This window comes from Perognathus longimembris, chromosome 9 (genome assembly GCF_023159225.1).
Source record: "Perognathus longimembris pacificus isolate PPM17 chromosome 9, ASM2315922v1, whole genome shotgun sequence".
In the NCBI taxonomy this organism is placed as follows: domain Eukaryota; kingdom Metazoa; phylum Chordata; class Mammalia; order Rodentia; family Heteromyidae; genus Perognathus; species Perognathus longimembris.
In genome coordinates, this window is record NC_063169.1 from 61607106 (window position 1) to 61619645 (window position 12540).

General features: G+C 47.1%; 1 protein-coding gene across 2 annotated transcripts in view; it reads left to right on the forward strand.

The window, feature by feature from the left end:
* Positions 1–6378: 6378 nt before the first annotated feature.
* The window catches only part of Sash1 (SAM and SH3 domain containing 1), a 154894-nt gene continuing 148732 nt past the window's right edge, over positions 6379–12540 (forward strand). Inside the window, exon 1 of one of the 2 annotated variants that reach the window (XM_048354259.1) lies at positions 6379–6669. In XM_048354259.1, coding sequence (XP_048210216.1) covers positions 6559–6669 — 111 coding nt within the window. In that variant the 5' untranslated portion in view covers positions 6379–6558. The remainder of the gene's footprint in view (positions 6670–12540) is intronic. The other variant, XM_048354260.1, reaches the window with a different exon arrangement.

The window sequence follows — 12540 nt, forward strand, 5'->3', positions numbered from 1 at the left end:
ATGGCCTTGAAGAACAGGGGGAAAAGTCTATCGGACTTACTACATGTGGGACGTAACAGAATCAGATCATGTGAGAAGGAAGATCTAGGTTTCTGATATTCTAAAATAATAAAACTTTATGGCAGGAGGAAGGTTGAAGTTTTATTTATTTATATATTTGTTAGTTTATTTGTTTGTTTGTTTTTGGCCAGTCCTGGGCCTTGGACTCAGGGCCTGAGCACTGTCCCTGGCTTCCTTTTTGCTCAAGGCTAGCACTCTGCCACTTGAGCCACAGCGCCACTTCTGGCCGTTTTCTGTATATGTGGTGCTGGGGAATCGAACCCAGGGCCTCATGTATATGAGGCAAGTTCTCTTGCCACTAGGCCATATCCCCAGCCCTTGTTAGTTTATTTGTGTCAGTCTTGGAGCTTGAATTCTGGGCCTGGGTGCTGTCCCTGAGCTCTTCAGCTCAAAGCTAGCACTCTACCATGTGGAGCCACCGCTCCACTTCCAGTTTTCTGGTGGTTCATTGAAAATAAGAGTCTCGTGGACTTTCCTTCCCTGGGATGGCTTTGAACTTTGATCCTTAGATCTCAGCCCCCTGGGTAGCTAGGATTACAGGCATGAGCCACCAGCACCCGGCTACCTTTTTTATGTTATTGTGGTCATTAGCATACATAAAACTATGTTTTGGAAGGGGGTTCATCATGACATATTTGACCATATGGACCCTTATTACCTTTTGATTCTTAGCCCCTCTCCCACTCTTTTTTTTGCCTGCACTTTTCCTTTAGGATTAGGAATGGCATTGTCTTTCTTCAATACTTCATGAGTGAATGTAACTCGTGTTAAACCCTTGTCTTGTGATCCCCAATCTGGATTCCTCCATGAAAAACATTAGCTAGAACCACACAGAGCCAAAAAATTAACAGCAGGGCTGGGTACCCAGGACTCACAGTTCTGCTTCAGGAAACTTCTATAATAAATTCCTAAGCCTTCTTAAAACTGAAGAACAAAGGGATATTATACTTTTCTTTGTTTTAGTGAATCAACACATATTTTTCCCAGAATGTTATAATCAACACAATGCCTCTAAAAATATTCATACATAAATGTCATTAGTTGTAAATTTCTTCTTGTTGTTGTTTAGCCAAAGTATTCTTTAGGCGACTTTGGGCAAGACTACAACAATCTGTGCTTACCAGGATTCATTCTAGGCGTGAGAATCTTTTCTGCTATCTGCTTCAACATCATGGCAACTCAAAGGACCCAAGTAATTTTTTTTTTTTTGCCAGCCCTGGGCCTTGAACTCAGGGCCTGAGCACTGTCCCTGGCTTCTTTTTGCTCAAGGGCACTCTGCCACTTGAGCCACAATGTCACTTCTGGCCATTTTCTATATATGTGGTGCTATATATGTGGTGCTGAGGAATCAAACCCAGGGCTTCATGTATACAAGGCAAGCACTCTTGCCACTAGGCCATATTCCCAGCCCCCAAATATTTATTAATTTACTTAGTGCGGGTACTGGGGCTTGAACTCAAGGCCTGGGCACTGTCCCTTAGCTCTGTTGTTCAGGGCCAAAGAGGCTCCACCACTTGGGCCAGAGCTCCACTTATGGCTTTCTGCTGTTTAACTGTAGATAAAAGTCTTAAGGAGTTTTCTGCTCTGGCTGGCTTCAAACTGTGATCCTCAGATCTCAGCTTCCTGGTGGGAGCCCTTAATTCCTGGCTGAACAGAGCTTTAAAATTTAATGGAATTTTTTTTCTACACCCATGTTTAATGGCATCTTCATAGGATAAAGTTCATAAAAGACAAGATTGAAACATCAATTTTAGGTGCTGGATATTTCTCAGCTGTACTTTTAAGTCAGTCCTTGTATAACTTGGAAATACTTAGCATACTCTTTGCCCTATTACAACCCCATTATTTTTTACACTCTTTTAAGCAAAAAAAAAAAAGATAAATAGCAAATAATATGATTCCCAAATTCCTTCTCCTTTCGCTCCACATAGTGTTATAGTCTGCACAGGACAGACTGTACTGGTCTTTATTCTTTGGTGAGCAGAGATCATTTGGTTCTTTGCCTTGAGTAGTATGGAATTCAATTCACATAGCAGACGCTGATTGAGTCCTACCTGGATAGAGTCCAGGCATTTTATTGAACTTGATGTATAACTTCAGAATCTTCTCAGCTAAACTACAAATGCCTTTTAGGAATTATTAGTTGAGCTAGATGTGGTGGCACATGACTGTAATTCTAGCACGTGGGAGTCCAAGGCACATCTAGGAAGATTGCAAGTTGAAGGCCAGCCTGAGCTACCTAGTGATACCCTGTCACAAAACAAAAGAACAACAACAAAGGTTTGACCCTGTCCTGTAAATCGAAACAGCTATGATTTTTGTGACAGGACCATTGTGTCCGATAGAGGCCTTGCCAGGTAGAAACTTGGTATTGACAGGCACCATTGCTTATCAGAAGAGGAGAGATTGCAGGGGAAAGTATTTATAGTCCTGCCTCCTCCCTGTGTTTTCCTTCTCTTCCTGGCCGTTTCTGGCTGTCAGTTCTCTTGTTTTATTTACTCTTTAGTTGCTCTTAGCTCTTTCCTTGTCTCCTGTGCAGTACTCCCTGAGGAAGGCAATGTGTCTGCTTGGGCTTCCTTCACCTTTCAGGCATCTGTGAAAAGAATTTGTTGTGATGGGGAAAAGCCTTTCATCCTGTCAGCCCTTCCTTGAATTCAGTTCCCCAAGGCACAGTGGAATGCCCCCCTATCTCCCCATAAGAGTGGCCAGAAAGGGTTGCTGACTATTGGCAAACATTTAATAAGCTTATCCATTTTCTTTCTTTTTTTTTTTTGCCAGTCCTGGGACTTGAACCCAGGACCCAAGCACTGTCTCTGGCTTCTTTTTGCTCCAGGCTAGCACTCTACCACTTGAGCCACAATGCCACTTCTGGCCTTTTCTGTATATGTGGTGCTGAGGAATCGAACCCAGGGCTTCATGCATGCTAGGCAAGCACTCTACCTCTAGGCCATATTCCCAGCCCAGCTTATTTTCGCTGCTCAATTTCAGTATCAGACAGTTATGGTAAGAAAAAAAAATGGGATTGTTTACAACCTTTCAGATTTAATCTATTTTTGAAGCAGAAGTGATTGAAATAACCAACTATTTAGCCAGGCACTGGTATAATCACACCTGTCATCATTACTACTAAGGAGGCCATGATACGAGGACCATGGTTCAAAGCCAGTCAAGGTAAGAAAGTTTGTGAGACTCATTTCTGATTCACCACTAAAAAGCTGGAAATGGAGCTGTGGCCCAAGTGGTAGAGTACCAGCCTTGAGCAAAGGAGCTTGGGGACAGCACCCCAGACCCTGAGTTCAAGCCCCAGGACTGCACACACACACACACACACACACACACACATACACACACACACACACACTATTTCAATGAAGCTCTGTACTTAAGAGCTATTCTTGTGGAGAATATATTTTTATTTAAGTTTGTCCTTTAACATCAAATTATTTCTGACTTAGAAATTCAACTACGCTCTTGTCAGTTTCTTTTTATTTTACTTTGTTTTGTATCAGTTACTACTGGGACTTGAACTCATGGCCTAGACATTCTCCCTTAGCTTTTTAGCTCAAGGCAGCTTTTTAGTTCAAGGCTGGTGCTCTACCACTTGAGTCACAGCTCTACTTAGGGCTTCTTGCTGGTCAGGGGGAGGTAGGAGTCTCTCATGGGCTTTTCTGCCAGGGCTGGTTGTGAACCATTATCCTCAGGTCTCAGCCTCCTAATTAGCTAGGATGACAGGTACAGGACACCAAGGCTTGCTTGAGGAGGATAATAGGTTAATTTCTATAGGTACCCAGCTGAGGATAATGCTTCTGACCTTTAGATGGCCCAGAAAGGCTCACCTCCTCCCAGAGGGGGAGTGTGGCAATTAGCTTGGCCTTGCCTCCTCCCGGATGCGGGAAGCTGGAGAACTCAAGGTCAAATGCTTTGCTGCAGGTTATCTAAGCCAAAAAGCAAAGGACTCCTGATTAGTCCTAGGGAGACATCCCACTTCCTAACCCCAGCCACCCGGTGCTGCTTGCCTGAGGCCCTGCTCAGTCACCTGCAGGGAGGTTTGCATTCCGGGAATAAGCCGCCCTGCAGTGGAAGGGCCTTCCTTCTGCCTCCCCACAACGCCAATCAGTTGATTATTTTACATATACTAGTACTGGCTTCCATGATCCTCAGATCTCAGCCTCCCGAGTTGCTAGGATTACAGTTGTGAGCCACCAGTGCCCAGCTTTTTTTTTTTTTTTCCTTTAAGCCTACCATCCTTATCAGAGGGTACCAGGTTCACAGCATCACAGAACCCGAAGTAGCCGTGGAAATCCTTCTGGCCTAACTCTCCATCAGCCTCGAAAAACACCAGGCTTGGTTGCATTAACTTATGGTTCAACACTTTCTTCTATAAGGAACCACATGAGGTCGAGTTTCCTTCCTTCCTTCCTTCCTTTCTTCCTTCCTTCCTTCCTTCCTTCCTCCCTCCTTCCGTTTTTCCCTCCCTCCCTCCTTTCTGGACAGTGTTTCACTATGTAGCCCGTGTTGCTTTTGAACTCTAGAACTTCCTGCATCCGCTTCTCCTTCAGCCGCACCTGGCTCTCCTTTCTTAAAAAAAAATAAATAAATAAATAAAAATATATATAGTATCAGAGATTGTGTTCATGAATGAATGAACTTGTGAGTGTTAGTGACTGAACTACAGGCTATTTGTTATCATAGACCTATGACAGCTCCATAAGCTTTTATAAATTTGTTTACTTTTTGTATTTTTCACAAAGTACTTGGGCTTCCAGCTCTACCACTTGAGCCATACCTTCAGACAGATGCGTACTTGAGCCATACCTTTAGCCAGATGTGTGCCTCTGTGTGTGTGTGTGTGTGTGTGTGTGTGTGTGTGTGTGTAGATGGAGTCTTGCTGACTTTTCTGCTCAGGCTGGCTTCCAACCATGATCCTCTAGATATCAACTCCTGAGTAGCTAGGATTACAGACCTCAAGCCTCTTGAATAGCTAGGATCACAGGCAAGAGCCACCACTGGCCCGCTCATAAATTCATTTTGAAAAAGGTTTACGTTATGAAGATTCTTATGAGGACTGTTGATCCATTGCATGGTTGTTGCTTCATCAAGAGGATTTCTAAGATGCTCTCTGTCTCACCCTCGTTTTTATTTTAAAATTTGTGCTCAGGAGGAAAAAATAAATAAACCAAAGCAAACAGGAGAAACTTATGAAGCAATCAAGAACTCCCTCTCCCCGTGGGCATCTCAATTTTTAAAAAATCTTTTTGTTTTGTTTTGTGTTACTTTTTCCAACACAAAACTCTTGCGGTTCCTTAACTGCTTCCCAGAGTGATCTATCAGCAAATCGAAGGTGACAAGTATTGTCATCTCCTAGGGAAAACCAAGTGGTTTTAAGAGAAGAAAAATCACCGAAAGAAAAAATAAACCTCTCCAGGGCAATATCCCTTATAAAATAAATCTATCGCGGAACTTCCCCCTTGGAAAGAAAGAAAACCCCCCAAAACAACCAACAAACTCCACAGGGGCCCTAGGTGTGTGTGTGTGCGGGACACATTGCCTTTTGAACAGGGCTGCAGTCTCTCTCCTTAGTCGAAGGCACCCCTCACCCGAGGAGCTTCCCCCCCACTTCATTAGCCCCGAAGGGGGGCGGGCAGAGGGTCCCCCGCTTAGAAAGCCATGCAGACAATGGCACGCGCCCAAGCCTCCACACTTGTTTTTCGGTGTCGTCTAGGCTGGGAGAGAGAAAAAAGAAAAGGGCAGGTTGTTGCCATTCTTTAGGTCGCTGCCTCCCGTGGGTGGGGAGGCCGCGACACCCCGCGATGGTTTAATGGTTAACGTCGGGCCCAGGTGCGGAGCGGAGGCGTGGCGGTGCCCGGCGAGGTGGGGCCGGCGCGCGGCGACCCGGCCCCGCGGCTCCTCCCGGGCTCCGCCTGACTTCAGAGCACCTTTTGTAGCTGGAGGGCGGGGAGGGAGTCCCGAGAGCCGGGCGAGCTCATTCCGAAGCCGGGGGCGGGGTCCCCGGGTTGCATCCCCGGCCCCCCCGGACGCCGCCACCCCCGCAGCCCGGCCCCGATCGGCCCCGCGAGCCCCAGGGCGTCGCGTGCCCAGCCCCCGCGGGTCGCGTGTCCCGCAGCTCCGCGTTGGCGGCTCGGTTCCCCGCGGCCGGGCCGGGCGCGCTCCCCCGCCGCCGCCGCGCGCAGTGGTGCGGGCTCGGCCGCGCTCGGGTGGCGGCGTCGCGGCCGGCTGGGAAAGTTTTCAGGACTTGTCAGAGTCGCGCCGCCCGCGCGCGCGGCCACCCCGAGCCGGAGTTGCGGGGGGGATCCTGCGGGAAAACACACCCCTCGTCCACGCACGGGCCGGGCCTGTCGTGCTCCGGGATGCGACCCGGGGGCCCGGCTCGGTGACGCCGCCGGTGAGGACCCTGCGCCCCTGGCAGCCGTGCGCCGGTGCCGGGCGAGGGTGCTGCGGGGAGGACCGGGACGCACGGCCCGCGCGCGGGACGCGGCCATGGAGGAAGACGCGGGAGCTGCTGGCCCGGCGCCGGAGCCCGAGTCCGAGCCGGAAGCCGGCACGTCGGACGCCTTCTCCCGACTCTGGACCGACGTGATGGGCATCTTGGTGAGCCACCTGGGGACGGCGGGCCGGGGGCTGCGGGCTCCCAGGCGCCGGGCACCCTTCCCTAGCCGAGCCGTCTTCCTCTTTCTCCAGAACGTAGGGGGTTAATGCAAGCCCATTAAAGTGTAACCAGCGCGCGAGCGCGTCGCAGACACTTTTTTTTTTTTTAAACAATCGGGTGTAATGTGCAACAGTTTAACCTGGGACACCTGCCGGGAGGTTGGTCTGGAAAAAGCAACACAGAGCCCTTCCAAGAGAAGATGGGGCTGAGCGCCCCTAGCTGTAATCGTAGCGACTCGGGAGGCTGAGACCTGAGAAGCACGGTTCGAAGCCAGCCCAGGAAGAAAAGTCCTTGGGGACTCTCCCATCTCCGATTATCCACCAAAAAGCCAGAAGTGGAGCTGAGGTTTCAGTGGTAGAGCTCCAGCCTTGAGCCAAAAAGCTAAGGGACAGCATCCAGGCCCCGAGTTAACCCCCCCTCCCCCGCCCCCAGGACACACACACACACACACACACTCTCTCTCTCTCACACACACACACATACACACACACACACACACACACACACACAGACAAGATGAAAATGGGCCTTGTATGTTCTTGGCTGATGGACTGACTTAGCACTGGATCTGGGCGAGGCTGCTGGCCCTGATGTTTATCTCGTCCCCATTTGTTGTGTGCCCAGGAGAAGAAAAGAACCATTTCCTTACTCAGCACCGCCAGAATGTTTACTTGCCCATTTGCACTTTTCCCATTTGGTAGAATGACAGGATATTTGTTTTATGTTCAGGGTTAAAAACAATACAACTCTTATTTGTGCTGTCAAGTGTTTTTGAAATGCCCACTGATGAAAACCGCCCGGGACAGGAGTGGAATTCTGGGAAGCAGTTGGTACACGTGGAGAGGGAAGTTTTAACCTGCTCAGTCAATACCTTGAGGGTATTAGGCAGGTTGGCAGGAATTAGGGTTACTCATGTTTAAAATCCACATTTGGAAAAAGACAACTTAATGTAGACATTTGGAGTTGCCAGATTTATGTGTAGATCACCAGGATATTTACTTGGAGAGCTTTTCTTTTGAGTTGGAGGAGTTGTTTGGAGGAAGCATCTCTTCCTTGGGAATAATAGCATACAGGTTTGAGCTTGGTGGTGAAGCCCTGGGGCTTTGAAGTTGTCTGTCTGCCTTCCACCTCTCCAAGTGGTTGTCTGGCCAAGTCGTTCCCCCCTCCGGATTCCTAATATCACCCTATGAAAAAGAAGGAGTGGGAGACTTTCTTGGGTTTTCTGTGGGAGCTTTAGGTATGTTGGTGAGTATCCTGAGCCCCGGGTATTGTCTGGCTTGGGAGGTGCTTCTTTAAGGTGGGTCTGCTCCTGGGATTTTCCTGCACATAGAATCTTCACTCTCATCTTCCCAGGCATCTTAAAATCCCGGTGATTCCATCGTCATGTGCCCATTTTTATAATTATTACTGTACTGAGAACCAGGAAAGATTTCTGTCTTTCCATTCTCAGTATATGCAAATATATGCAACAAAATATACATTTACCTGTAGTACATATAGTATAGATATATGTGTATGCACAGTGTACATACAGTATGTATTTTGGATTTAAAGCTTCTTCTTTTTGTTCTCTATACTTTTCAGGTGAATAAGATTCTTAAATCCCAGAAAGCTTTAGTAGACATTTTAAAGTGATAGACTTGTCTTTGAAGTGTATCAAGCTGAAGCTTATCTTGTTTCCTGCTGAGATCCTGTTGTGTATGTTTTCCATCACCAGGGCTTGCTTTTGGTAACAGAGCCTCCCATCTCTTAGGAGGGCTGCCTGGAGTCTGGCTGAAGTGAAAGTTGGGCAGAAGGTTGTTTGGGGGAGGCAGTTGGCTGGTAGCGCTTTCTGGATATTTGCTTTCCTTCCCCTGGCCGATTGTGGCTGCGTGTTCCTTGGCTGAGTGAAAAGCTTCCAACTTGCTATTCAAAGGGCAGATGCAGGAGAGTGGAAGCTGTGTACATCTACCTAGCTAATACTAATCCACAGCACCGCAGGAAAGAAGGTCAAACAGGTCTGGAGCAGATTCTGCCCAGGAGCAGAATAGTTCATGTTTCTCCAGTCTGTATATAGACTTTCACAGTGGTCCCATGTAGAGGAAGACTGGCTTCTCCCCTGTGTGTGCTGGTCTGAACGTATGTGCTGAGAAGGGAAGAATGTTCTAGGAAGCTGTCATCTAGGTGTTTATAAAAGCTGCATCTTTAGAAGACTGTATGAAGACCCTAAAGCCAGTGATTAGGTCTCCGTGCTTGATGAAATACCACACATCATCTTCATTTTGTGTTTTAAAGTATGGGATTCTGCAGAAGAGATCTGAGAGTGGAACACACCTGGGTAGTGACGGGGCCCATGCCACTTTGATGCCTCCTCCCGGACAAGGCTCGGAGTCCAGATCTGATAATCCACCCTTAACATTCACACTAGTCGGAGAAATTTAACTACGTCCATTTTTTTTGAAGGCAAAACATGATAGAAAGATGTTTTCCCCCATATTGAACATGAGGAAGGAATAACACTTCCAAACATCGTATTTCACAAAGATTCTAGGCAAAGTTTTTACTCTGCTTTTGTGTGTTGTTGTTTTTACTATTATTATATGCACTGGTACTGGAACATGAACTCAGAACCTTGGCTTCCACTTGGCTTTTTCTTTTCTAGGTCAGAGGTCTACCAATTGTGCCACATTCATATTTACAGTGTCTTGGGGCTTGAACTCAGGGCCCCGGGCACTGCCCCTGGGTTCTCTTGCTCAAAGCTAGTGCTCTACTACTTTGAGCTCTACTTCTAGTTTTCTAGTGGTTAATTGGAGTTAAGAGTCGCACAGACTTTCCTGCTATGGCTGGCTTTGAACTGTGATCCGCAGATGTCAGCCTTCTGAGTAGCTAGGATTACAGGCTTGAGGCCACCAACACCTGGCTACTTACAGCTTTATGGCAGTTTATTGAAGATAAGACTGTCACAGACTTTCCTAATGGAGCTGGCTTCAAACTTCTATCCAGATTACAGGCATGGGCTGCCTGCACCTGGTTGTCCTTCCTTCCTTTCTTCCTTCCTTCCTTCCTTCCTTCCTTCCTTCCTTCCTTCCTTCCTTCCTTCCTTCCTTCCTTCCTCCCTCCCTTCCTCCCCCACTCCCCGCTCCCTCCCTCCCTTCATGTAAAAATAAAATTTCCAGGGCTGGGAATGTGGCTTAGTGGTAGAGTGCTTTTTTAGCATGCATGAAGCCCTGGATTTGATTCCTCAGCACCTCATAAGGAGAAAAAGCAGGAAGTGGTGCAGTGGCTCAAAGGAAGCCAGACTGTGCTCAGGCCCTGAGTTCAAGCCCCAGGACTGGCAAAAACAAAAACCAAACCCAAATCATACTTCCTTTCAGACCTTCATAGGCCAGAGGGTTTTTACGTGCAGGAACCACAGTCTTCTCTGAAGGAAGCATGGGAAGTGTTTGTCCTTCTGGGACTTGTGGGTTATCTGTGCCCCAGGGAAGGGTGCTTCCCCTCTCTCCCTCCCTCAGTAAATAAGGGATGGCTGTTTGAGTTCCTTAGGACACATTTTGCATTTAAATTAATTCAATCCATGCAGTTAAGCAACCAATAGTTGCTTTCAGATAATTGTTAACAAAATACTTATTTAGGGAAGAAATAAGAACATAATTTAAAGCTTAAATGTTTAAGCAGTGCTGGGATAGATAAATGCTAATGAGCCACTATGTAACTAGAGTGAAGGAAGGGAAACCAGCTTAGAAAAATACAGGTTTGGGAGTACTTGGAGATATTAATTGCTGACAATGTGATTTTTGTTGACTGAGAAAGAAAAAAAGAAAAAACATACTTGTTAGATGTAGGAGTCATATCAAAACAGTGTTCTAGGCTGGGCACTTACGATTCATGCCTGTAACCCTAGCTACTCCGATGGTTGAGATCTGAGAGATCACAATTGGAAGCCAGTTCAGGCAAACAAATCCGAGACTCTTCACCAAAAAAATGTAAGAGGAGCAGAGAAAACTAAGGGGCAGTGCCCAGGCTCGTGTTCAAACTCTAAGGATGGACAGAAAAACAAAACAATAAAGATGTCAATAAAGTCTGCCCAGGTGTATAGTAGCATCTGGGCAATTTCACCCTGCAAATGAAAATCCTGGTGTTTCCAAGCAATAATGGTAAATTGTGAAATGATGACAAGGCCTAAGCAATGATGGTTCTTGTGAATTGGGCCCTGGACTTTCAGAGTATGCCCCTTCCCAGTAACTGCTGAGAAGTCCAAAATGACTCAAAGCTATGTGGGATTTTGCTCTCTGATTGCACACCCTGCTTCTGTCATTACATGCCTGGGGGCTGGGGGGTGGAATGTATGTTGTTATTGTTTATTTTTTGGTGCTGACCTGGAGCAGCCCCTGGGCTTTGCTCCAGGCAAGATACTCTACTATTTGAGCCACATCTCCTGTTCTCAGCTGAGGTTCCCTGGAGTCTCTGGAACTTCCCTGCCTAGCTAGCTGTGAACTGAGATTCTCAGGTCTCAGCCTCCTGAGTAGCTAGAAGGTCAGCAATGAGCCACCGCCCAGCTGGGTAGTTATTTGATAGAGTAGGAATTGCTATGATTATCAGATATGGGTACATTGATTGGGGGGGGCAGATTGGTTATCTAAATGGAAAATTGTGACTTTTAAATTGATCATTTTAGCTGCTGCCTCCAGAGTTTGAGGGCCTTTAAAGCCGAGTCAGGCTTTGAAAACTCTTACTTGTTAACTGTGAAGGGGGTTTGTGGGTGTCTGTTGTTCCTCGGATCTGGCTAGAGGCACCTCCCTCAAACCTGTTTCCTGCTGTTTTTTACATTTGCTGATCATTTCTCAGCAATGCTTAGTAAATATCCATTGGACAGAGACTCTATTGCTTTCTCCCACCAAAGCTATTGGAAAAAAATTTCTTAGTCTGGCTGTTTACTCCATTCTTACCCCCCACCCCAACAACAACAACCAAACTATGCCAAAAGAGAAACTTAAGAAAAATTCACCCCTTTCCTTTGTTAGACCAAAGTATGTGTGTGGGGGGGCATGAGGGGGGAGATACTAGTGGGCTTTTAAGATTGGAACTCCCTTGAAAGCAGTTAATTTGCATGTCTCTTGGGAACTGTCTTAAGCCTGTGAACTTAATTTATTTTATGTGTTGGAATCTTCTTGTGAGCCCAACTTCAAATATTCTGACTTCATCCCAGTTTTATGTTCCTTTTAGCCTGCTGACAGCTTTAGGGGTTTGCAAGTGGAGGAGTTTGGGATGACATGGGGGGCAGGAGTCTAAAGATCCCCAAGAAATGAGCCCTGACCCCTCTTTCTGAAGTAGGAGGAATCCAAAAGCTCAGGAAGAGGACACATGTGGGCTTGAACGCAGGTCCTGGTGTGTTATTAATTCTTTGTTGAAGTCAAAGCTAGTGCTTTGTTAAACCTTGCTGGGGTAGCGGGATGTTTTCCTGTCTAAGCAGACCCCTAGCCGAAGTGACCTTTCCGGTGGCCCCTCCCCTCTCCCATCTCAGCTGAGATCTGTGCACCCCTGACCCTTTTTGCTTTGCTCAGAGAATGCCTCCCTCTTCTTCTGCTGTCTTAGTTTTTGATTGTTGGCTCCACCTTCTGAAGGTGGAATGTAGATGTGGGGTGGCGGCTGGCTGGGGTAGGGAGCACTCTGGGGGGATTGCCAGTGCTACACTGGGCCCCATCCATCCCTTACCTTAGCCATTCCTTTTTTTTGTGTGTATAAGGGCTTGAACTCAGGGCTTGGCCACTATCCTTGAGCTTTTGTCCCTTAAGGCTAGCACTTTACCACTTGAGGCACAGCTCTCCTTCCAGCTT